Below are 27,368 nucleotides of genomic sequence, written 5' to 3' on the forward strand. Positions count from 1 at the left end.
ATCCCAACCACGCCAATTCTGGCTAAAAGTAACAACTGTGTAAGCAAGAAGCTATATCTTAATACAGGTCATGCATGAATAAGTTTTGACCGATGTAAAGCAGATTGTGTCAGTTTTGCCTTAATTCAACCTTATTTTTCCAAATTGTGTTTTTTAAGGCAGAAAACTGACAGTATGAATGCAGCAGGCTATGCAGATTATGACATGACTATGGTTTAGTCCACAACCAAAGTCATCGACTACACACTTCTGCTTTGAGAATTCTGAAATATATTTCAAAGCCTTGTGGACCTCTGCGACTCATGTGAAACTCAATGTAAAGGCAAAGCAAGAACGGAGTTATTTCACCATTAGAGAGTAAACTGCAGTAATACCATAATATAATGTTCGACTGACCTCTCTAACTCTGAGGAACCCCAGTAAAACCGAAAGAGATTCATACTCTGTTCCTCTCTTTGTATTAATTAGAGGAAAAGCATCATTCGTGTTGTGCTCTGCGCATGTGAATCTAGCCAGTGAAAATAGTGTGGTGGACTAATGGATTTTAAATCACTCACAGACTGAGGAATTTTATGGTGTGGCTTTAGTTAGGTTATTAGAGAGATTGCTTACCAACGCCAGCAGTGATGTCACGGTGGTTAAGTGTGTGTGTGTAAGAGAAAGATAGAGATAGAGAAGATGTCTCTGCATCTTCTACAGCTGAAGAACATTAAAATATGACTCAGAAATACACTGACTCAGGACTTATTCAACAATTGCTTTTATTCAAAAACTGGAGTTTTACTGGAATCATTTACATATCCCAGGGGTCTGCTTTTAACGGGAACACTTTCCACCAGAGTGATTTCTAACAGTATGACTCACTCACTTTCTTCTCTTCAGCAGTCTTGTAAAAACACAGGGAGCATACATTTAACCCACTTACAAATGGAGCTGTTTGGAGTTAACACATGCGTAATGAAATTAATACTAGTACACCGAAAATATTTGTAATGACAACTTAGATTGTTTCTTTAAATGAAAACTGGATGTGGAACAGTTTTCTGTCATTATGCAGACTTTATTTAGTGAATGTATTTGTGTCAATACTGTGTCATTTGAAGATTAGATACTAAGTATAGAAGGTTTCACTCCAGCAGGGCTGACTCCACAGATAGCACACAATAGGATTAAAAACTGGTAAACCTCTAGATGTGACAGCGATACTGACCTCTTTACTACTTTCAGCGCATGTTCCGTGGATTTATGCAAGATAAATAATAATAGAAATAATAATAATAGTTGTAGTAGTAGTATAATATGGAGTAATAAAGTAAAAAAAAAAAAAAAAAGGATGGAAAAATTGTGGAACACACTTACAGCATTTTAGCTATAACATAACATTCTGCTGTTGGTTGATGAATGGTGTTCATCTTAGAGCTACAATTTTAGGTTATGGTATTTCACAAAATCCCCTGCAAAACGATAGATGTTTAGGAAAGTGATGTAGTGGTTTTGTTGCATTTACAGTTTTTTTTTCAACTGCTTACATTTTCAAAACTTTGCCTCTTTTTTTTTTTTTTTCAAAACTTTACACACAAATCCAAGAATTGCACACGCAAAATGCCTGACATCTCTTGCAAAATGAAGCACTGCATTAAAATCATCACAAACACATCTTAAAAGCAAACATTTGTCTTACGCTGCAGACACATTTGCCTTAATATTCTATTTTGGGATATTTCAAATACACAGTTATTCAAAACCTAAAACTCTTCTTTCATGAGCTCCTATGTACTTTTCTGTACAAGATTGAAAGTAATTGGCAAAGAGATTTTGAAAAATTCACGGTAAACACCAAAGCAAAATTGAAACCAAACTATTTTTTTTTTTTTTACTGTAAGCGTTTGTGGTTGTGAATACAGTATTACACAGTAGGCTATGGAAGAAAAGAAACACATCAACCATGTGTAGTTGGACAGAAACAATGGTTGTGTTTGAAAAAGGAAATCAAGATACTTCCTGTTAGATTTTTGTGTGTTACATGGAGAATTGTGTGTTGTGTTTTGCAAAAAGTGTTCTATGAAATTGAAACCGAGTCGAAGGCCGAGAATTAGTGTATGGTTTTGCAGATTTGGTGTGTGGTTCTGGTGTTTGAGTGTCAGGTTTCAGCAATTTTGTGACAAGGATTTTGTGTGTAAGCAGTTGAAAAGAACTATAGTGTTTTTGGTGAAAATACTTTAAACTGTGGCCTTTAACTCCATTGCACCCTCATAGAGAACTGTACTATATAGAACTATACCTATACTTTTCACATATGTGTGGGGTTCAATATTAGAAATTTTCAGATATTTTTGGGCAACAAGGTGAAAGATTATTACGTCTTTAAATAGTTCTTCATATTTTCAAATAGACTTAAAGTTTAATTATAGATTCTGAGGACATAAATCCTGGTTGAACGACAAAACGAAACATTACACATTTCAATCTTTACTTAAAGCTATTTAAAACTGCCCATAGACAACAGAAAAGTCAATAATGCAATGATAACTAATATAAATCCTCTATTATTTTTTCTCAAACACCCACGTGCAGACTTCACAGTTGAGTGGTCGAGACTTCCCTCTGCTGGAGAACTGCCGCACTCAAACGTGGCACAACGCCGTTGCTAAGAGGAATAAAAAGCAACGCTGATTTGTTAAGCGAGCACGCTCGAACCAATAGGAGGACTTGTTATATTTCAAGGTTTTTCAGGGAAAGCGTCTAGTTACGTGAAGTTGAGTATGATTTCGATGAAAAATAATCGTTGTATATAATAAGTAACCTTTAAAGTTATGAACTATAAAACATAACTTACCTACTTTTACATAGCTATCGGGGTTATAGTGCTGAAAAGCTCAGTCCTGACCGCGGTTTTCATAAATCTTAATGTCACATCTCTCACCGAAACGAGGAAGTTTGCTGAGGACTATGTCATCTAAATTCAACTTCAGCTTCAGGAGAAAAGAGAAGAGAGAATTTGTAAGTCTTCTATTGCTTAAATAAAACTGTTACATTTTGTGGCTAGCCAATTTAGCTGCTAAAAGGCCGTCTTACTAAGCAACCTATAAATAGTTACATTAATTCAGAACTTATTTAATTATTTTCTTACCAGTGGTACTGGGTTACTTTAACATGCGTGTCCTGTGATGTAGTTGTGTAGTAAAATGTGTAATCTCGTTTGCTGTTGTGTGGTTGTTTAGCGGAATATAGCTCATGGCTTGATCCCTGCTGCCACCATTGCCCCCAGACCTGCGGTTCCCCGCACTCCTCCCCCACGAAGCCCCAACCCCTCTCCAGAGAGACCCAGGTATACCCACATACCATATCCCAATCCATTCATATCTCTTTGGTTCCCCTCCATCATTTTACACATCTCTTAATGCATATATGTTCTTGAGGGTCCTTTAATTCAATCATCATTAGCCATAATGTTTTTATAGAACATACCTGTTTCAGGTATATATTTTCCAATATCTTTACACTTTTTTAAATATGTAAACTTTGTAATCTCTCTGATAACTGTCACAGGTCTGCCTTGGCAGCTGCCATATTGTCTTCCTCCCTGACGGGCCGTACTGTTGCCATTCCTCCTCCACGCCAAAGATCTTACTCTGAGAGTGATTGTTCACGTGCAGACAGCCAAACTGGCTTTGAGCCCTATGCTGCCACAGCACTTTATACCAGGTAATATTAGTACACAAAGTTTCATCGATTTTCATTGATTCATTCATTTCATAAATCAGGCATTGCTAAAAAAAAATTTGTCAGCAGGAGATTTGAAAGTTAATATTCCAATAAATTAACAACACATCTGCATGGTCACGGTTTTCTGATGCCAGTTAATGATCACATGACATGCAGGTTAACAAAATATTTCATATTTTTTATTGTTTTATTTTGATTGCTTTTATTTAAAGTTCACGAAACCCCTGCAGTTTTCTCATGAACCCAGTTTGCCCTCTTTTACTTAGAGAAATAGTTCACCTAAAAATAAAAATTTTGTGCATTTTTACTGACCCTCAAGTCATTCTAAATGGTTTACTTTCTTCCATGGAATCTTTTTTTTTTAATATCATCCTGGGGCGAGTTGCATAAACATAGCCATTATGTTAACACAGTGCCTTAAGATCTAGTATGACCCACTAGCAGTTAGTCAAGGGACATCCAGTCTTACTTTTTTGGTATCAAATTAGGCCAATATACATTTTTATGTAACTAGTTATGAACAGAATTAAAGAAAAAAAAAATAATTGATAGTCTTTTCTTCCCTATTGTGACATTATGTATATCAGAGTGAAATTGCTTCTCGAACAAGAAAAAAATGTATGACAAAACTTGATTTTGTCCGTCAGGAATTGATTGGATGGTTGGATGGTTGTGGTGCAATTGCTGTGATCTCATGAGTGACAGGTTGTTCTACCCACGAGCCAGCAAACAAGTCATCAGAAAAGAGATGGTGCTGCATGAGGGAGTTATTTTGATTAAAGAATATGAGGGCACTTGAATTAAAAAAAAAAATGATGTGCATGGATAAATAATTTATAATAAATAATATTCCATAAAAAAAACAACATAAACATATTGTTACAAGAAATGACTTGTGTTCTATATTCCAAGACTTCTGAAGCCATATGATAGCTTTTTGTGAAGAAAAGACCAAAATTTAAGTTGTTATTCACTTGTTATTCTCTCCTTGGCACATTCATGAGTTTATGAGAGAAATAGACAGATCTATCCAATGAATTGGTCAGTTAAATTTCAGTCTGCCTTTCACACAAAGCTATGACAAAACTTGGAATATAGTGCACAAGTCATATGGACCACTTTTATGACACTTCTGTTTGAAGTTTGAAAGCGACTAGTATAGTTTTCTGTAATTTGTCCTTTTGTGTTCCATGGAAGAAAGAATTTCACACATTGTTGATGACATGAGGATGAGTTTCATTTTTGGGGGAACTAATCCTTTTAATAAGTCTGAAAGGACAATCATCATTAATAATACAACAGAATGACTTCTAATCAGGGTAACACAGCAGGCTGCATTGATTGCAAGTGCATAGACATTATTGGTTCAGCAGGGTGGAAAGCAGTTTACTTACAAATTTAGTCTTTGGTCTGATTGCACTGTGTGATAGGATGTGTTACAGATACTGGTTTAAGCAGCAAAAGCTTGTCATCAAATTTTATGCAATTTAAATATGTGGACTGTGATTTCTTAAAAGGTTAGTTTACCCAAAAATGAAAATTCTGTCATTAATTACTCACCCTCATGTCGTTCCAAACTGGTAAGACCTTCGTTCACATTCAGAACACAATTTAGGATATTTTTGATGAAATTCAGGAGGTATATGCCTCGTCCATAGACAGCAATTTAACCACCACTTTCAAGGTCCAGAAAGGTACTAAAGACATTGTTAAAAAAGTCGACCGGCTCCTGCATCAGCATCACACGAATGCATCGTGCTGCTCACGTGAACAGCCTCTGCCAATACTGAGCCTGTGTTCTGACGTAGAACCTGGAAGCTCTGAACGTAAACAGCGTATAAGAATGACACAGAAGAGAACATATTGTTGAATAAAGTCATTGTTTTTGTTTTGTTTTTGCGCACAAAAAGTATTCTCGTCACTTCATAACATTGAGGTTGAATCACTGTTGAATCACTTTCTGGACCTTGAAAGTGGTGGTTAAATTACTGTCTATGGACGAGCCATATACTTCTAGGATTTCATCAAAAATATTGTAAATTGTGTTCCGAAGATGAACAATGTATTACAGGTGTGGAATGACACGAAGGTGAGTAATTAATGACAGAATTAAAATTTTTGGGTGAACCCTTTAAGCTAGATGCATGAAAATGTATTTGCTCTCTCACTTTAGGGACAGATGGCCATATTCAGTGACAGAAAGACCCCCTGTGCCTTCCCCAAGACATACTGATGATGGTGAAGGTGATGATAGTGATGAGTTGGAGGGACTAGAGAGAGATGAAGATCATGTGTATCAGTCCCTTGAGAGGCAGAGCAGAGCTGATGACATAAATGTTGCTTACGCCGTTCCATTAAAACACAGGAAGGTACAGTCTGTGTCTGTTTAGCCGCTTTTCCACCATCGGGCCGGACGGTTCTTAGAATGGTAAGGAACGGTTCCGGTTGTGTTTCCACTTGAGCCTGTTACAGCACGGCATGATTACAAACCATTCTTGGCCCTGAATTCTTGGCACGGTTGTCTAATGTCGCCACTCAGGATTCGTCACTTGTCTGTTGCCTGGCCACCAGTTTCTCTGTAGCTGGCTAAGCGCTCTATTTGAGCGACGTAAACACAAATTAATAATAAAATTAAAAGAAATATCTGATCATCCTCCATACGGCAACGACTGTCACTTTTGTATTACATTCCAAAGAGTGGCCGTTATCACAGTGGAAAATGAAACCGTAGCCCTACCAGCTGGCCCGGATCGGCACGGAATGGAATAATTGCGCAATGAGAACCGTTCGGCCTGACGGTGGAAAAGCTGCTTTTGTTTGTTTGATTGGGTCTGTATGTGGAAGTGCTTTGGCCTGTTATACATTTGATTCATTTACTGATATTCACCATGAGGTGGAGCTGCTGATTTTTTCAAATCCTGCTCTAAATCAAAATCTAGTCTGAGATCATAAAGAGAGATGAATTAAAATGTGATTCAATATATATATATAGCTTGTTGATGTTTAAGCACTGCTTATAGCAGCATTTATGTTGATCATATAATATTTATAAAATTGACTGACTGAATGAATCTCTCTTTCAGGACGAGACCAATTCAGACGTTGACGAAGACACAGAAGACTCTGCATTCGATATTGTGTCCCCCCTACAGACTGAAGGTTTGGAAAAACAAAGATTGTTTTCATAAAAAAAGTGTATATATAGTCTCTTATAGCAAGGCTTCATTTATTTTAAATGTTTTCTCTCTCTCTCTCTCTCTCTCTATATATATATATATATATATATATATATATACAGTATCTCACAGAAGTGAGTACACCACTCACATTTTTGTAAATATTTTATTATATCTTTTCATGTGACAACACTGAAGAAATGACACTTTGCTACAATGTAAAGTAGTGAGTGTACAGCTTGTATAACAGTGTAAATTTGCTGTCTTCTCAAAATAACTCAACACACAGCCATTAATGTCTAAACCGCTGGCCACAAAAGTAAGTACACCCCTAAGTGAAAATGTCCAAACTGGGCCCAAAGTGTCAATATTTTGTGTGGCCACCATTATTTTCCAGCACTGCCTTAACCCTCTTGGGCATGGAGTTCACCAGAGCTTCACAGGTTGCCACTGGAGTCCTCTTCCACTCCTCCATGATGACATCACGGAGCTGGTGGATGTTAGAGACCTTGTGCTCCTCCACCTTCCCTTTGAGGATGCCCCACAGATGCTCAATAGGGTTTAGGTACCCTCAGCTTCTTTAGCAAGGCAGTGGTCATCTTGGAGGTGTGTTTGGGGTAGTTATCATGTTGAAATACTGCCCTGCAGCCCAGTCTCCGAAGGGAGGGGATCATGCTCTGCTTCAGTATGTCACAGTACATGTTGGCATTCATGGTTCCCTTAATGAACTGTAGCTCCCCAGTGCCGGCAGCACTCACGCAGCCCCAGACCATGACACTCCCACCACCATGCTTGACTGTAGGCAAGACACACTTGTCTTTGTACTCCTCACCTGGTTGCTGCCACACATGCTTGACACCATCTGAACCAAATAAGTTTATCTTGGTCTCATCAGACCACAGGACATGGTTCCTTAGTCTGCTTGTCTTCAGCAAACTTTTTGCGGGTTTTCTTGTGCATCATCTTTAGAAGAGGCTTCCTTCTGGGACGACAGCCATGCAGACCAATTTGATGCAGTGTGCGGCGTATGGTCTGAGCACAGACAGGCTGACCCCCCACCCCTTCAACCTCTGCAGCAATGCAGGCAGCACTCATACATCTATTTCCCAAACACAACCTCTGGATATGACGCTGAGCACGTGCACTCAACTTCTTTGGTCGACCATGGTGAGGCCTGTTCTGAGTGGAACCTGTCCTGTTAAACCGCTGTATGGTCTTGGCCACCGTGCTGCAGCTCAGTTTCAGGGTCTTGGCAATCTTCTTATAGCCTATGCCATCTTTATGTAGAGCAACAATTCTTTTTTTCAGATCCTCAGAGAGTTCTTTGCCATGAGGTGCCATGTTGAACTTCCAGTGACCAGTATGAGAGAGTGAGAGCGATAACACCAAATTTAACACACCTGCTCCCCATTCACACCTGAGACCTTGTAACACTAACGAGTCAAATGACACCGGGAAGAGAAAATGGCTAATTGGGCCCAATTTGTCTATTTTCTCTTAGGGGTGTACTCACTTTTGTGGCCAGCGGTTTAGACATTAATGGCTGTGTGTTGAGTTATTTTGAGGGGACAGCAAATTTACACTGTTATACAAGCTGTACACTCACTACTTTACATTGTAGCAAAGTGTCATTTCTTCAGTGTTGTCACATGAAAAGATATAATAAAATATTTACAAAAATGTGAGTGGTGTACTCACTTCTGTGAGATACTCTATATACTAAATATATACTAAATATTATAAAAATATACTGCAAATAAATAAAATTAACATTTCACATCTTACTCTTATTAAACTTCAGTGACTTCATTGACTTTGAGAGCCATGATAATTTTGCAGCTTGATCGCTATAATTAATAAAATTTTGTATTTTAGAGGAAATTGTGGTGCAGGAAGAAGCAGCTGAAACGGTAAGAGAACCTTTCATCAGATCAGCCATAATGAAAAGCTGAAGTCATTATTTTAATTAAGTTAATTCAGGTTTAAAAGCTAATTTTCTAAAGCTGCTGTAGAAATGTCAATTATGTTGAAGCCTAGAGCGGTCTTACTTTGGACTAAAGGTCATTCTGCCCGAGGGCTCAACAAATTCTCTAAAGACAGAGGGGAAAAATCACACTGGCATAAAGGGAGAGGTTAAAGGCACCTTTAGAAACACCAAGACAGAGGTTGTTATCAGTGAAGGAGTGTGAATGAGAATCAGACAGGATGAGAGAGAAAGTGGGAATGTGTTTAGAGTGGATGGGAAGGGGAAGGTGAACATGAACATGAATGTAGAAATAGCTAAAAAGACCAGAAATGGCTGAGATTATTAATAAACTGAGAGAGTTTATTAATAATCTCAGCCATTTCTGACACAAGAGACTATCACAACTATTCTGATTCACTATTCAGTAAGTGGCTCTCTGATCTGACAGCTAATTCATCCATTCACATACACACATACACCCCAATTAGGCCATGTGAACCTGTGCTCGGTTAATATGCAGACACACGTACGCACACGCACACACTGACCAGCCCCTTACTATACTTATAACTCCATGTTGTCAGATCAGAATGCTACCATTCCTGTAGGTGCTTGGAGACCTTTACCAGAAGGTCTCTAATCTCAACTCTTAATGTGGAAAATTGCTCATTAGTAGAGTTTAACTGCCTCTAATGAGCAAGCACACTGCACTTTTCACTATTGTATATACTTAGTAATTCAGTCTGCTTTCAGTCTGTTTCATTCTTTGGTCTTTGATATTCTGCAGTAAGAACCCTTTAATCAGTAAGAACTTCCCTCTGTCTCCATAGCAGCCATCATTGCTACGACAACCGAGATCGGGCTCTCGTGGGAGCATGGCATCTCCAGGTACTTCCCCTCTCTGCCATACATTATCCATCACAGCAGCTGAACTCCACAGCAAAACATGTGCAATGTCACCTGTGCTCATTTCAAAATCTTTTTGTCAGTCCATGTAAAATGTGTCCCCTTTTTAGGAATCCTCAAAGCTTTGAAAGAAAAGCATAATTTCTGTTTCATTTTGACAGAGAGCAAATTAAGGACATTGTAAACATCGAATTAATGTCAAATTTATTGAAGCACAGCTTTCAGCAGACTGGAGACAAATTAGGTAGTTACTGTTTGATACATTTGTGAGAGGTAATAATAATAAAAAAGGTAGTAATGCCTCTGCCAGTTTAACAAATGTCTTCTCATTCAGCTTCTCTCATGGGCTTATTGTTGTCAGCAATGAGATATGAGAAAGATGAGGCTATAACTATAATGACTATGAGGACAGAGACTGGAATTACCTCGACATTTGTCTTGATATATTCCCTGCTTCTCCTCTTCCTCCACTGCAGTAATTTTGATTCTTTCTATTGTCCTCAGTGGCGACAGTAAAGAGTTTTTTTTTTAAACCCACTCCTAAAGAAGTTGTTATTACTAAAGGAAGTTGCTATTAGTTGTTTAGGAGTAGATTTAAATATAAGTATGCTGTATGCTGTATGCTGTGTTGGCAACAGGATTATTAGCTGTAAAACATATTAACTGTGCATTACCGGCCAAATACAAGGTATGTCAAAATTGGTCATTTAGCAGTCAATTAGTTTTTTTGTAATAAGGTAATTGGAACTGTTGTTTTTGGCCAAAAAAAGAACATACAATGCAACTGATGAACATTCTGAAGGTGTGTAGTATGCACAAATTTTTGTCATGTTGGCATTGTTCTTTGATCCGTTCATGCTTGAATAGTAAAGAAATGATTTACTCAAGTATTTTTAAAGAAGTATAATTTAACCATGTGGAACAACTTTCCTGGTGCCTATAACACTTAGACTAGAAAAGAGCGGCCCAGGCAATTTTTTTTTAATATATATATTTTTTTTAACTTTTTGAATCTGACAGCTTCTAATGTCATGTGGCATTCATTAATGAACAACAAAGTGTCCACTAGTTGCACACTTAAGGATCTCAGTGGATACAGGTCATTTTTTGTTTGCCTACTGTTTCATGAATACTGTGTAATCAGACTTCCTACTCATTTGATGACCTGCTTTTGGCATACTATATAGGCAAGTATGCATATACAGGTGCTGGTCATATAATTAGAATATCATCAAAAAGTTGATTTATTTCACTAATTCCATTCAAAAAGTGAAACTTGTATATTATATTCATTCATTACACACAGACCGATATATTTCAAATGTTTATTTCTTTTAATTTTGATGATTATAACTGACAACTAAGGAAAATCCCAAATTCAGTATCTCAGAAAATTAGAATATTGTGAAAAGGTTCAATATTGAAGACACCTGGTGCCACACTCTAATCAGCTAATTAACTCAAAACACCTGCAAAGGCCTTTAAATGGTCTCTCAGTCTAGTTCTGTAGGCTACACAATCATGGGGAAGACTGCTGACTTGACAGTTGTCCAAAAGACGACCATTGACACCTTGCACAAGGAAGGCAAGACACAAAAGGTCATTGCAAAAGAGGCTGGCTGTTCACAGAGCTCTGTGTCCAAGCACATTAATAGAGAGGCGAAGGGAAGGAAAAGATGTGGTAGAAAAAAGTGTACAAGCAATAGGGATAACCGCACCCTGGAGAGGATTGTGAAACAAAACACATTCAAAAATGTGGGGGAGATTCACAAAGAGTGGACTGCAGCTGGAGTCAGTGCTTCAAGAACCACCACGCACAGACGTATGCAAGACATGGGTTTCAGCTGTCGCATTCCTTGTGTCAAGCCACTCTTGAACAACAGACAGCGTCAGAAGCGTCTCGCCTGGGCTAAAGACAAAAAGGACTGGACTGCTGCTGAGTGGTCCAAAGTTATGTTCTCTGATGAAAGTAAATTTTGCATTTCCTTTGGAAATCAGGGTCCCAGAGTCTGGAGGAAGAGAGGAGAGGCACACAATCCACTTTGCTTGAGGTCCAGTGTAAAGTTTCCTCAGTCAGTGATGGTTTGGGGTGCCATGTCATCTGCTGGTGTTGGTCCACTGTGTTTTCTGAGGTCCAAGGTCAACTCAGCCGTATACCAGGAAGTTTTAGAGCACTTCATGCTTCCTGCTGCTGACCAACTTTATGGAGATGCAGATTTCATTTTCCAACAGGACTTGGCACCTGCACACAGTGCCAAAGCTACCAGTACCTGGTTTAAGGACCATGGTATCCCTGTTCTTAATTGGCCAGCAAACTCGCCTGACCTTAACCCCATAGAAAATCTGTGGGGTATTGTGAAGAGGAAGATGCGATATGCCAGACCCAACAATGCAGAAGAGCTGAAGGCCACTATCAGAGCAACCTGGGCTCTTATAACACCTGAGCAGTGCCACAGACTGATCGACTCCATGCCACGCCGCATTGCTGCAGTAATTCAGGCAAAAGGAGCCCCAACTAAGTATTGAGTGCTGTACATGCTCATACTTTTCATGTTCATACTTTTCAGTTGGCCAAGATTTCTAAAAATCCTTTCTTTGTATTGGTCTTAAGTAATATTCTAATTTTCTGAGATGCTGAATTTGGGATTTTCCTTAGTTGTCAGTTATAATCATCAAAATTAAAAGAAATAAACATCTGAAATATATCAGTCTGTGTGTAATGAATGAATATAATATACAAGTTTCACTTTTTGAATGGAATTAGTGAAATAAATCAACTTTTTGATGATATTCTAATTATATGACCAGCACCTGTATTGGATGTGGGAAAATGCATGAATGGCTCTTGACTTGTGGTAGTTAAAGAGTTCGTTCACCCAAAAAGGAAATTTCTGTCATTAATTACTTACCCTCATGTCGTTCCAAACCCGTTAGAATTTCAAGGCTCAGAAAGGTAGTAAAAACATTGTTAAAATAGTCCACTTGACTACAGTAGTTCAACCTTAATGTTATGAAGCGATGAGAATACTTTTTGTGCGCAAAAACAAAAGAAAAATAATGACTTTATTCAACAATTTCTTCTCTTCCCTGTCATTCTCCTATGCTGTTGACATAGTAAACACAGTGTAGCGCTTCGGGATTCTGCGTCAGAACGCCGGCTCAGTATTGGCCGATGCTGTACACATGAGCACCAAGACGCATGTGTGTGATGCTGATGCAGGAGCCAGCCAATAATGAGCCGGCGTTCTGACATAGAACCCAGAAGTGCTGCACTGTGTGTACCACGTCAACAGCGTAGGAGACTGACGGGGAAGAGAAGAAATTAAAAAAAGAAATAAAATATCTTAAAGGAACATTCCACTATTTTTGAAAATAGGCTCATTTTCCAACTCCCCTAGAGTTAAACAGTTGAGTTTTACTGTTTTCGAATCCATTCAGCCGATCTCCAAGTCTGGCGGTAGCACTTTCAGCTGCAGCTTAGCATAGATCATTGAATCTGATTAGACCGTTAGCATCTCGCTAAAAAATGACAAAAGAGTTTTGATATTTTTCCTTTTTAAAACTTGACTCTTCTGTAGTTACATCGTGTACTAAGACCGACTGAAAACGGAAAGTTGTGATTTTCTAGGCCGATGTAGCTAGGAACTATACTCTCATTCCGGCGTAATAATCAAGGAACTTTGCTGCCGTACCATGGGTGCAGCAGGCGCAATGATATTACACAGTGCCTGAAAATAGTCCCCAGCTAGGTAACTTCCAACGTATGCACCTTTAACGATGGTCTGTAACCCGCCATAAAACTAAAGAAGAAGAAGAAGAAGAAGAACTTCCAACGTGACCGGCACTAAGTTTGCGTAGTTGCAGAGTTGCAGCCGGCAAATTGGGTAGTGGCTGGATTTACCTGTGTGGGATTAGCCATGGTTATGTGCGTTGTAAAGGGCTGTGATAGTAAGTCGAAGGTGTACTCTACCATCATGTTTCATAGAATTCCATCGAAAAACAAGGAACGAAAGAATCAATGGCTGGCTGCTCTGAAAATAGATCTCAAAACACCGGTAGAATCAATCAAGAAACGGCGTGTTTGCTCAAAGCATTTCGAACCAGATGACTATTTGGAATACATGGACGGTGTTACCCGTACCACGGTACGGCATCTAAAGGATAGATAGTACAGACAGGACCAAGTGTATCATCACCCATGGCTGTAAGTGTAACATTATTATTTTTAGTTAGCTTGAACAACCAGATTGAAAAAGGACTGCTGTTGTCGTTAGCTACCTGTGAAATGCAACCACTGAGGTCTAGGTTTGCTCGACCATTTGGCTTATACAGTATATAATGTTAGTAGTTTTGTTGTAGAGTTCTACATGATTAAAAGAAACTTTTGGAATTGTCAGTATTGTTTATCTACAGTTTCAAAAAATACTAGTGGTACAAAATACTAGTGATGTTACGTTCTGTTCCGAGGCTTCGGAGCGTGTGTCGAGAAATTATCTCATTGATGACGTCCGAAGCCTCGCTTGGCCTGACTAACGTTAGTTCAGGAAGCGGTTCGAATCTGCTCTCCTCCTCCTTCTGCCCCAGTCTGTTCAGCCACACTTTCTTGCCTTTCATGTTACAAAAGCTCATCTTCAGTGTATTCCGGTTCAAATAGATATGGTTCAGGATCTGCACCAAAGTAAATATCTTCTGAATCGTCTCTCTCACAAATGTCTCAATGGTTGCAAGGCACGCTCCCTGTGCAAGCAGGTGGTCACATTGGTTATGGTGACGGAAGTTAGCCTATTTTCAGGCGCTGTGTAATATCATTGCGCTTGCTGCACCCATGGTAAGGCAGCAAAGTTCCTTGATTATTATGCCGGAATGAGAGTATAGTTCCTAGCCATATTGGCCTAGAAAATCGCTTTTCATTTTCCATCGGTCTTAGTACACGATGTAACTACAGAAGAGTCAAGTTTTAAATAGGAAAAATATCGAAACTCTTTGGTCATTTTTGATCGAGATGCTAATGGTCTAATCAGATTCAATGATCTATGCTAAGCTATGCTAAAAGTGGTACCGCCAGACCCGGAGAGCGGCTGAATGGATTCGAAAACTGTAAAACTCAACTGTTTAACTCTAGGGGAGTTGGAAAATGAGCCTATTTTCAAAAATAGTGGCGTGTTTCTTTAATTTGTGTTCCAAAGAATGAATGTCTTACGGGTTTGAAATGACTTGAGGGTGAGTAATTAATGACAGAAATTTCATTTTTGGATGAACTAACCCTTTAATGTTACTGTTTTGTTATATTCACAATACATGGTATACAATATGTATGTGTTATAATGGGATTTTTTAAATATATTGTGGCTTATATATAAAATTACTAGCAAATTCCATATTTTTATTCTATGGATATAATAAGATTGGTAGCATTTAGTTTCACTCGAAAAGTGGCAGATGCAAGCAAACCAGCAAATCCTGCAAGCCTTGAGGATTGCAGGAAGGATGGATTTACCCTCTGAAATAGAGCATGAAACAGCAGGTCTGGACAGGTGCTGCAAAGTGATCAATGGACAACTGCCAAGCTTTTTATGCACCAGCAGACAACGGTTTATTACCTTTAACAGCAACAGAGACTTCCAGTGAAGGAAGAACTTTGCTGGAGGATGAGATTAGGATGACCTTGAGGTCTAATCTAGGGCTGAGATGTCAGAAACGCAGACAAAGTCTTGTCTGTGTTTGTAATTTTAGAGACCGAAGGCACAGACAGATCAAGGAGAATTAAACTAGATTAGAAGGAGAGCAAGGATGATAATGCTCCACTAGGAGTCACAATATCCAATATCCAATTTTAAGTCTTGTGAGAGTCAAGCAAAATGTTGTTGGTAAGGATGTTTGACATGATGTAATTGTGGAAAAAGTCCCTGGTTAGTGAAAAAATAGTAATAATAAAAAAAGGTCATCATTTACTTCTATCCCCTTGTGTTGTTCCAAACTCTTGTGACTTTACTTTATGAAATTGAAAATGAATGGAATGGAACGCCGAATGGAATGTTTTTTTTTCCATGCAATTTTAATTGGATCAGAGTGAACTGGAACTGTTTGATCTGTGAATGAATCAGTTCAGATCAGTTTTGTGAACCAGATCAAGCAAATCATTGAGAAGTTCTGACTCAACAGAACTATTGAAGATTCATTTACAGACTATCACAAATTCTCTAATGAATGTGTCAATGAGAGCTGAATGTCACAGTTTTAGGTAATAACAACTTAAATTTTGTTCTGTTCATCACACAGAGTTATATTGTATGACTTTATAAGACTTGGAAAATGGTACTCAAACCCAGATGAACCACTTTTCTGATACCTTAGGGTGCTTTTGTATCTTTTTGAAGTTTCATTTTTGGAAGCTCTAGACTGTATTACTTTCAATTGCATTCATAAAATGACCTGTACATTCTTCAAAATTTCGCCATGAAAGAAAGTAATACAGGTTTAGAGCTACATGAGGGTAAGTTTTTCATGTTTGAGTGAATTCAGAATGTTGTGTGAGATTCAGAGGTAATCAGACAAATGAAGGGTATGAGAGTAAGCATGAAGGAAAAGCAACTGATACAATATGAGTTTGGTTGCCAGTTGTTTGTTTTTTGGCAGACAAATTGATGTGAAAGATTAATGGTACAAAGAGATGTTAAAGTAAACATTGCCAAATAAAAGAAGAACACTGTCTTTAGGACATAGGCTAAGGAGTTGGCTAAGATTGCTTTGAGTTATTAAAGAGAGATTCATAAACCCCTTTCACGCATTAAACCTGATAAATTACTGTAAAAAATGACCAGATTGACCTTTCCAGTAAATGCACAAATGTGCTGTTCAAACAAGTGTTCTGTATTTTTACCGGTAAGATTCCATTCATACATCAGTACCAAAATACTAGTAAACTCTATGATGTCAATCATTGGAAATTACCTGTAAATGATGCACCTTTTTTTTCATCCACCTGGGTAAGGAGAAACTGATTAAATGCTATTTTTGAAAAGGTCCAGTTCACGTGTGATCTTTAAAAGGCATTTACCGGTAATTTACCAGTAAAGACAGTATACCTAGGTGAAAAAGAAGTACACTTCCATAATGTACTTAAAGGGCTCTATTTTGTACTTAATATAGTAAAAATTCTACTTTAGTACGCACAGTTGAGTACACTTAGATGTTTTTAAGATTATTTTAAGAAGTACTAAAGAAGAATCTTTAAAATTAGTGCACGAAAATGAAACACTTTAAGTACATTATGGAAGTGTACTTTTTTTCACCTCAGTACGGCTTTCACACCATGCTTAATTCTGTGTTATCGTCGTTCTAAACCCCACTTCTAAAAGGATGAGCATTTCACACTTATAATTTAGAAGCGGGTTTAGCACTGCGTTTTATCCGGGGTTATGAACCACTTTTTGCGTGACAGAAAACGCAACAATTAGAGTGAAGTAATAACTTCACTAATAAGTTTCATTCTTACCTTTTAATAGTCCCTAAACAATTAAAAGGCAGTATAAACTTGAGGGTATAGTCAGCAATGTATAATATGAGGACGTGCAATGCTAGAGTCTTTATATTAGCAGGTTGTGTGCTGCATTCATCCAATCAATGACACTGACAACGCAAATATGCAAATAAGAACGTTAACCCAGGGTTTAGGAGTGTACAGTGTGAATAGGCAGCTTATTAATACCAACAATTTAATTGTTAACCCCAGGTAAATTATGAGCAATGTGAAACGTGAAGCAAGAACCATTCACCTGGGGTTTAGAATGACCCAGGGTTAACTATTTTAAATGTGAAAAGCACTAATGTGTGGAACAGGCTGAAGAATTCCTTGACCCAAAAATAAAAAATTTACACTACCGTGCAAAAGTTGAAATATAAATTATGGTATAAATTGACAGTAATATTTATAATAATAAGACATTTTTCTTGAGCAGCAAATCAATATATTAGAATGATTTCTGAAGAATCATGTGACACTGAAGACTTGACAAATGATGCTGAAAATTCAACTTTGCCATCACAGGAAAAAATTATATTTAAAAAATATAAAAATAGAAAGAGTTATTTTAAATTATACGGCCTTTACTTAAATAAATGCATCCTTAGTGAGCAAGAGATTTCTTTCAAAAACATATCGATCCCAAACTTTTGAATGATAGTGTATAATATAGAATTTGTTTATTTAGCTTATAGTCTAGCCACATTCACTGTAAGAACTACTCATTTACTCACTCACTTATGATTACTCACTTAATTGCTCTCTAATTCTCTTGTACAATTACTAATTTATTCATCCAATCAATTTATCACTCATTTACTCACCTCCTTTTTTTTTTTTTTTTTTTTTTTTTTATTGTTCTTGTCAGAGCTTAATGATGACTGGAGTGCTCAATCTCACAGATCACTGAATTCTTTAAAAAGGAAGACCTTGCGGATGAAGGCGAGTCCAGTGAGAGCGAAAGAGGGAGACATCAGTCCAGGTAAGGGGGCTTGAACTCTTCTCTTTGACATCTGACATTTCCAGCTCTTTTGATGTTCTAATTAATAATTTTGCAGCTAAAATCTCCTTAATCATGGTAAAGTTACTGTAACGCATGGCCGAATTGGCTTATTGCTTCAAATTAATGTTTAATAAATGATTAAATGTATTACTGGCTGTGAGTCTTAGAAACAGACTCATCCCATTGGATTTGACTTGTCAGAAAAATTCTAGGTAAAGACTAGAACACAAAAGACTAATGAAATAAATAATGAGCTAGATCTCATTAATTGTATTAAGTTATTTAATAATATTAAGCTTGTCTGTCTCTAATTTATTGTTAATGCTGCTTATTTTCATGAAGATATAGGATCACTTAGTGTGTGTATTTTAATCAGTGCTAATGTGATTTGTCTGACATTAAGCTCAGCTAGACTAATGGAATGAATGTATTGCGTAATCTCGACAGACTATACAGCGCCAGACTCATGAATGTGTATTAGGACTAAACAGATGGTCATAAACATGTTGTACTGTTTGCGCATCAAAGGGTTTTAATATAGTCCATCTTAGAAAGAAAATCAGTCTCATCTTCACGTAATCTTATCTTCTCATTCCTTATTTCTTCTGTCACATTTTCATTTCTTTATGTCTGTCCTGTCAATCTTCCCTCTCTCCTGTCTTTGTATTTTGTGCTGTTGTTGTTGATGTTACATTGTGCTGTGTTGCATTATATTGCTGTGTCTTGTTATCCATTTGTTTTTATACTTTGCTTTTTGTCTGTCATATATTCTTATGTAATGTATTTGAATTTCTGTTCTGTGGTTTCTATTCTGTGTGTGGATTTGCCGTGTTTTGCCCTGCCCTGTGTGCTGTGTGTGGCTGTGTGGTGCAGAGGCCAGTGAAGTGTTGCGCAGTACAATAGAGGTGCAGCAAACGCTTGTAAAGGAGCTGAGGGAGCAGACTCGAATTCTGGCTCAGGAGAAGGAGACACTGGAGAAGAGATGTTTACAACAGAGTCAGCACATAGAGCATCTCCAGCAGGAGCTCTGCCACTCTCACACAGAGAGAGGAAACTCCACAGGTGCCTCCTCATTTGCTGCTACACATCCCACTGCGCTCACAGGGGCTTATCCATCATTAGAGGGATAGTTCCCTTAAAAATGGAGATGGTCCTCACTGCAGAACATGAGATGTGAGGGTGTGAGATGTGAGGGTGTGAGGTTGGATCCAGATCCAACCCCTCCCACTTTACATATCCCTAAAGCAGGGGTAGTCAAGTTTGGAGGCCAAGAGGGCCGCATTTAATCCACATAAAATGCAAAGGGCCACAAATTACAATTTGGATCGTAAGACTTTTATTTAGGCCTAGTTAAGGCAATATTTATAGTTTTACTTGGTATTTACAAGTTTATCATCTATAGTTAAGTCTTACTAGTCCTATAATGGTTGCCCTATTTAAAGTGTCACTGAACATGAAAAAAATGCCTTTTAAATAAGTTTTAATAGTTTGTCTTGCTGTATTCTTAATGCAAAAATGCATTCATACTCAGAGTATAAAAAAAAAAATGCCAAAATGCATAAAAAAACATTTTATACTCCATTGCACATTTTTAATGCTTTTTATAGTGCCTATTTATACTCAGGGTCGCTTTACAAAGGTTTCATTGTTATTATTATTATTGTTATTATTATTATTATTGTTATTATTATTATTATTAATTACTCCTACCTTTTAATTTGGTCAGAAAAATCCAAAATCTTTTTTTTTTTTTTTTTTTTGGTCACTGTCTCGCGAATCCTCTAAGTATAACCAACAGTGTAAACACGATAAATAAAAGATTCTCAGTGAGCTCAATGAAGTGAGGACAGATCTGTAATTGGAGCGCTCTCACTTTCTGTTCATAACATTAAGAATAAAAGTTTTGTTTTTCATGCAGCTAAGAGGACCATCAGACACTTACACACTGCAAAGTTTCAGGAGTGTCAACCGCATTAAATGACGCAAAAAAAAAAGTTACTTTTTTCACAGTCTCATGCATTTGATAGTGTGCGTGAACACATGTGTTTGACACATGCGCACTAGAAAGATTCATTCTTGTCCAGTCTCTGCGTCTTTTCGATTCAAAAGTTCAGATAAAATGTGTTTGTACTCATTTAAAATAGCTGGCAGGCCTATCTTTTAATTCCCGAACACAAGCACTCATCACCACGGGAGGTTACAGAGTTGTTGTTGCTCTTATTCCGTCTTCTCTTTCTTTTCAGACAGTGAAACAACGGCCCATTTCAGTGCTGACACCTTGTGGACAAACTGAATTAGTGCAAAAACTATTCAAAGCGCACGTGCAAAGTGCCGTACATTGTTCGTTGCGGTTAGAAAAAAAAAAGTGCTGCGCTCGTACACTATGCCAGTTCTGAGCTGATGACTAAATGTGTGTCATGTGCAGCGTACACCTACCCTGGTGTACGCGTAAAAACTGAAGTAATATTCAAGCTAATTTTGAACGCAAATGATAATAAAAATACATTTATATTTAGCTTGACGCGTGCCACAAATTTAATCCTGACGGGCCGGATGCGGCCCACGGGTCTGCCCTAAACCTACCCGTCTCCGCCCCCTGGATCTACACCTACCTATCTCTACCCCCTGGATCTGGACCCAACTCCTCTCACTTTACATATCCCTAAACCTACCCATCTCTGCCCCCTGGATCTCGTGTTCTGCAGTCGGGCTACTGCAAAAATAAAAATTCTGTCATCATTTACTTACCCACTTGTTGCTCCAAATTGATGTGACTTTCTCTCTTTTGAGGAACAAGAGGTAAAATTTTTAAGAATATTCTGGCAACATTTCAGTATAATTTATCATAGGTGCTCTGGAGAGTGTCTATTTACAAAATGTTTTGGAGCATTGAGCAGTGTAGCCCATCCCAAACATATCTATTGATTTCTTGAATTCAGTGGCCAATCAGAGGTGTATAAGTTAGGATCTCACTGGTAAAAATGCCGGAGTTTTGTGTTTAGTGCTGAATTCTGCACGCTTGCAAATCCTCTCATTATAACAAACAAAGTAGACACAATGTGCAGCGTAGACAGCTTCGTTGATTATAACGGAACTTTGTGAGATGGTGGTTAACTGAAATGAGTGACAGCTTTTTTGTGATTATAAAGGGAGAGCTCTTTACACTCTTTATGCCATACAGTAGCCTATGCTGGCTAAATGGTTAAATAAAGGTTAAATAAAATAGTGGTTTGTGAATGTAGATGCTTTAATAACAAATAATTTATCAGGAGCGTTTATGCTGGTTGTGACTAGGCAATATGTATCTTGAAACTATTTAATAGAAATTTTGTGTACTGAACCTGCGGGCTTTTGCGGACGGGAGCGGGACAAAACATGAATGTTGTGGGTGGGAGCGGGAGAAGGTAACATTTTTTTGCTGGAGCGGGACTTAAAAAAAATCTGTCCCACGCAAGTCTCTAAATAGGGCTCTAAAATCACACAGTTTTTGTATGATCTCAGAAGACTTTGGATATTGAAGTCTTATGGACCATTTTAATGATGTTTATTGCTTTTATGAAATGTATATGGTGCTTTTGTGTCCTTTTTGAAGCTTGAATGTTCCAGTCCCCATTCATTGTACAGTAAGAGTGACTTACACAGTCTTCAAACATTTTATTTTTTAAGGGAAAAAAAAATATCATGACGGTTTTTGAATTGCATTAGGAGAAGTAAATGATGACAGAATTTTAATTTTTGGGTGAACTATCCCTTTAAGCAACCTACTGTGTATCTACAATGCAAATGCAGATTAGCTCTAATCTTCAACAAATGCCTACTTCATTTCAAGTTATTTCAAGCAGCGTTTCAAATTGTACATTTTGTTGAGCTGTAAACTGAGCTGTAAATAACCTCAAACAAGCCATTTTTAATGAAGGTAAAGTTTGTGTTTTGGCTTTTGCTCTTTTCATATTCAGTGGCCCCTTTATGTACAACATTCTAGTTCTAGAAAGGACTCCCAAAACAGCCTTACTTTTTCATGGTCCACACTGACATGATAGCATTACATACTTGCTGCAGATTTGTCAGCTGCACAATCAGGCATATTTTCACACCTATTTTTGTGAAAGTGTCTAGAAACTGTTGTGTATGAAAATCCAAGGAGGTCAGCAGATTCTGAGATACTCAATCCACCCCATCAGAGACAATCATTTCGCAGTCAAAATCAATCAGTATAGATATAGTCACATTTCTTCCCTGTGTTGTTGGGTTTGAACAAACACTGAAACTCTTAACAATTGCTGTGTTTAAAATCGCCCCCTATACCCTTAAATAGGGCACTATTTGAGGGGACAGCGATTTGTAGTGATGTCCGAAACCATAGTGGACAATACCGAGTGCACTCATTCAATCCCACAGTGCACCACAATAACGAGTGTACAACCGATGTACGCTCAACGGCTAGAGAATACCCATAATACACTGTGAGAGTCGCGAATGAATTCCCGTGTCTGACCAGAAGATGGCGCCCGCAGCTGAATCTTCCAGCCATCTACTTCCCAATGTGGCTACAGCGTAATATCATTCAGGTATAAATTCATTTTACATGATTATTAAATTGTTTAATTAAGGTTTATACATGCTAGTTTTCATGACAGAGCTCAAGATAATTTTTTTTCATTGCGACTGGAGCTGCCAGTTTGCTAAGTTTCAAATGATTATTAAACTAAGCACAAACTATGCAAAAGCAACAGCCCTTCCAGGGCACTCAGTGTCTGAATTCACTCACTCGTTTTCATTCTTTCAAGTGGTCTATATTAGTGGACTAATGTAGAGAATAGTGAATGAGGGTATAGGGGTGATTTCGAACACAGCAAATGTCTTCATGCTATGATTGCTGATCCATGATTGGCTGATTAGTTCTTTGCATTAAACAGCAGGTGTACAGGTGTAGCTATTAAAGTGGCAGCTAAATGTAGTATATGGGTGTTTATTAAAGGTGCAAGAAGCAATTTCTGAGAAACACTGCTGATATTTGAAATTAATCCAAACAAACGCACCCCCTTCATTGCTCCGCCCCCAAAATGCATGTAATGCAAGAGTGAAAGTCTCTTTATCATAGCTGAAGCAAAATAATGCTTTGTGAAAAATAAAGTGAAGGTGATGAACAAACTACAAGTAAGAACAAAAAGTGAACATTAGTACACAAGAGTATATACAAGCAAGAGTTGGTTGTTAGTCACCAGCAGAACACCAGCTCCAGACAAACAATGACACTCAAAACTGTCCTGTTACTATAGCTAACATTACAACAACAGCTTATCTTGGTATAGCAAAACCAATCTTACTCACTTATACTGGAAAGCTTTTCTAATATTAACATGAATCCTAAAGCTCTTGCCTGATCATAACCCTTCTTTTTTCCAGTGATATTCCTCTGATATTCCTCTCAGCCATCTCTCTTTCTACAGTCTTTCTTCAGATCTCCCTCTTGCCCACTCTTTCTCCCTACTGCTGATTGGCTACAGGTGTGTTGTGGTGCTCGGTCCAATCCACTTTCAACAGCGTTTCTCAGAAATCACTTATTGCACCTTTTAAACTGTTTTATGTCTCAGGGGTTGATTTTTTTTTTTTTTTTTTTTTAATTAAATATAACAGACTTTAACTTTCACTTCTTTAGCATGGCTTCAGCATTCATTGTGCCATTTTTTTTTTCTTTGGAAATGCCTTTTATACTCGTATTTTATCATTCATTTTACCCTTGTCTCAGACTGAGTTAAAATTAATTATTTATATCGGAGTTATAATTAATTATTATAAATTAAATATAAAAAAGTAATTATGAATATGGCATCCCTAGGATAGCCTTCTTTGCTGCTATACACGAGTGCAGCCTATTTATATTTATTGTAAAATTCATGTTTCTATTATGAAAGAGCCGCTTGAATAAAGGCTTTTAAAAGTTTTCAAATTGAAGCCTTGGATGCCTTTTCGTATTGTAGCGAGGTTAGTTGTTCAGGGGAGAAGGAGGTGGGAACCGGCAAACGTTCAACACACATTAATTATAAAATAAACAAACACAAAATGAAAGTAAAGCGACAGCCTGTAACGGACGACTGCCATACACACATAAACAAAACACAACGCAAAGTCCAGTCGTGGTCCTCTCTCATCCTTCACTGTCATTGCTCCTCCTTTTATGCTCCTGAAGCTCCTCCATGAGAACTTGAAGCCGGTGCGGCGCACAGATGATGCTTATTCATTCCTGTTTGCCATGTGTTACATTTGTAAAACTATGATCATCTAAAGAAGGAGTGAAATAAACATAAACCATTTGAATAATTTCTATCAACGTTTGTTCACACAACTGTCCTTCAGCTGTGGCATCATTCCCATCACAACCAACAATTTATCACCTAGTTACGTTTTTACAGAAAATAGTCTACCAGGTTACCAAGGAGATAACTGTCAGTGAAGAGATGATTTATGAGATACATTTATGATGTGTGCAGAAAACAAAACAAACTAAAATCAAGAGAAATATCACTTGTGAACATATGTGAAAAAAAGTGAAATATTACTGTGGTTTAGGATACCTAAAATTGTTATCTAGTGAAATTAGCCTTAAAGCAAGACAGATTTGTCTGCTCGTCTGTTCCAAAAAATTTTAAAACATAATTTCAAAGACAAAATGAATGGTTATTTGAGATGTGATGGACATGAAACTTGTTCATAACTGTTCAGGTAAAAAAATATTGACAGAATTCTCCCATGATATATGTACCTACATTTCCAGAGGACCCAAAGTGTCCATATTTGAAGAAACACCCATAATATGTACATGTCTGGCTGGGTGGGGGTTCTTGCCCAAGTTCTTTTGCGGTTTTAGTGTGGGGTTTTGCATAAATCATCTCTGATCTAACTATGTGCAGTTGTGTGTGTATGTGTGTAGGTGAGAACTCTGAGTTGCTGAGTCTGAGGCAGCAGGCTCAGGAGCTGGTGGATGAGAATGATGGGCTGAAGATGACCGTCCACCGTCTCAATGTGGAGCTCAGCAGATACCAGGCCAGATTCCGACCACTCAACAAGGACGAGGTAAAATAGCTCACTGTACACCATTTTCAGAGTGTGCTGTGTCTGAAATTGAATACTTCCCTATTATATAGCGTGTGAAAAACAGTATTATGACCAAATACATGGTATTTGAAAAACAGTAGTTGAAAAGTCCCTAGATGACCTACTACTTCCGGCGAGATTCTGAAGTGCGCATTTGATGGACACTTTACTATCCCGTGATGCCACAGGTGGGGATTTATGAATGAAGGTGAAGCGACGCAACAGACGGTGGTTGATCACATGATAATGACAACATGGTGGATGTAGTCCTTCTGGATTACATTCATACTACACACATTCATACTATATAGAACATACTTTTTTAACTGTCGCGAAGTAAGTTCAAATTCAAATGTAGTACCTGCTCAGTACACGATTTCGGATGCACCAATGTTTTCTTCGGATGCACCAATGTTGTCACTGATGTTTTATAACTTAAAACTACATGATAGTGATTTTAATAGCTAAGGAAATTTTATGTAAAAGTGACATGAGTTTTGAAACTTTATACTTTTCAAAAAGTAACAGTAGGGCTGGGTATTGTTCAAAAAATTTCGATACCGATACCTTGACTTCGATACCGATTCCTGAACTATACCTTTTTTCGATACCAATTTTATAAAATCTGTTTTAACAAGATTACATTACCTCAAAAAATCTTAGGTTTTATATATATATATTTTTTTTTTTAAACTTTTTTCAAAGACTCATCTCCTGAGCCACTGCACAAAGGAATAAAAAAAGTCTGCTTATAAATTAACATTTATTTAAAATTAAAGTTCTTATTTGGCTAAATTACATTTCCTTAACAGCCTTTAAACACAGGTTTTCTCCCTTCAAACTTATATTTTGCCACTGTTTCCTTACATCATTGTTAGATATATAATTATATATATAATGATAAAATTTCTGTTAGTTAAGCTTGTGTATAATTTTATATAAAAGCTGTTAAGTTATAAAGCAATATCTCATGTAGGGTTTTCCTTTGTGTTTTATATAATGACCACTAGGAGGTGCTCTAGACACATGCTTTCCTTGATTGGTTTTCTCTAAAGAGAAATAAGTTCAGTTGAAAACGAAAGTAAAAGAGTGACGCACGTTTGTTGTGTCTTGCCGTGAAATGAGAGTTCCATTAATGATTTATCACTCATCCACCCGCAATTAATTGGAATGTTATTTTTTATTACTTGGCCCGACCCGCGGTTCATAAACATTATATATATATATATATATATATATATATATATATAATGCTTTTTCAGGAGACAACCGTTTGAAAATGTCCGCTCTGAGGGTGTGGTTGATGCTTGCACACAGTGGCAGTATCAGGAGGACGCTGATATCACCGCTTTTCCTCCAGAACTGTTCAGGTTCTGGAGCCAGATCCTGTGCTCGTGCAGGCGAACTAGAGCTCGTCATGAACCGGTCGCGTGTTTCCATAGACTTGAGGAACGAACGCTGATGTAACGCTGCTGTGTTGTATATGTGCCTATAACAAGTCTACAAACATTGCACATGGAGTGACTGTAGTGAACCGGCTGCTTGCATAAACAGCCGGTACTCTCACCTGTCCTTTTCGGAGATAAACTGAAAGTGAAACCGTTGAATCACTCGCTGTCTCGCACTCAGGGTCTCTCTCACGCACATAGTTTTGTATATTTAGATATAAATAACAATGTAGTGCAACGTTATTACATTGCTCAACGAGACAGCGACAGCATTTCTCCGCCCACTCTCCCCTGGGTATCGAAATTTGGTACCGAATGACAAGACACTTTTCGATACTCGATAGCATCGAGGCAATTCGGTACCTAAAAAGTATCAAATTTGATACCCAGCCCTAAGTAACAGTGAATAATCTCTCCCCTCAACTATCAACCTGCTCATTCATCTTGTCATACACATTAATATGTATGTAACGTATGGGGACTTGACATTTTCCAGTTTTGCTTGAGTTCTCAGAGTTACTAGAGG

The 27,368-nt window shown here is 37.7% G+C and overlaps 1 protein-coding gene across 3 annotated transcripts in view; it reads left to right on the forward strand.

Annotated features, from left to right (window-relative positions):
* The first annotated feature begins 2,765 nt into the window (after positions 1–2,765).
* cep89 (centrosomal protein 89) overlaps positions 2,766–27,368 on the forward strand; it is an 88,929-nt gene continuing 64,326 nt past the window's right edge. For 2 of the 3 annotated variants that reach the window (XM_051900248.1, XM_051900250.1), the window contains exons 1-10: positions 2,766–3,000; positions 3,222–3,328; positions 3,550–3,705; positions 5,900–6,095; positions 6,810–6,885; positions 8,778–8,812; positions 9,699–9,756; positions 18,165–18,278; positions 19,173–19,361; positions 25,231–25,373. In XM_051900248.1, coding sequence (XP_051756208.1) covers positions 2,908–3,000; positions 3,222–3,328; positions 3,550–3,705; positions 5,900–6,095; positions 6,810–6,885; positions 8,778–8,812; positions 9,699–9,756; positions 18,165–18,278; positions 19,173–19,361; positions 25,231–25,373 — 1,167 coding nt within the window. In that variant the 5' untranslated portion in view covers positions 2,766–2,907. The remainder of the gene's footprint in view (positions 3,001–3,221; positions 3,329–3,549; positions 3,706–5,899; positions 6,096–6,809; positions 6,886–8,777; positions 8,813–9,698; positions 9,757–18,164; positions 18,279–19,172; positions 19,362–25,230; positions 25,374–27,368) is intronic. The other variant, XM_051900249.1, reaches the window with a different exon arrangement.

Source organism: Ctenopharyngodon idella, chromosome 7 (assembly GCF_019924925.1).
Source record: "Ctenopharyngodon idella isolate HZGC_01 chromosome 7, HZGC01, whole genome shotgun sequence".
NCBI classification, from domain to species: Eukaryota; Metazoa; Chordata; class Actinopteri; order Cypriniformes; family Xenocyprididae; genus Ctenopharyngodon; species Ctenopharyngodon idella.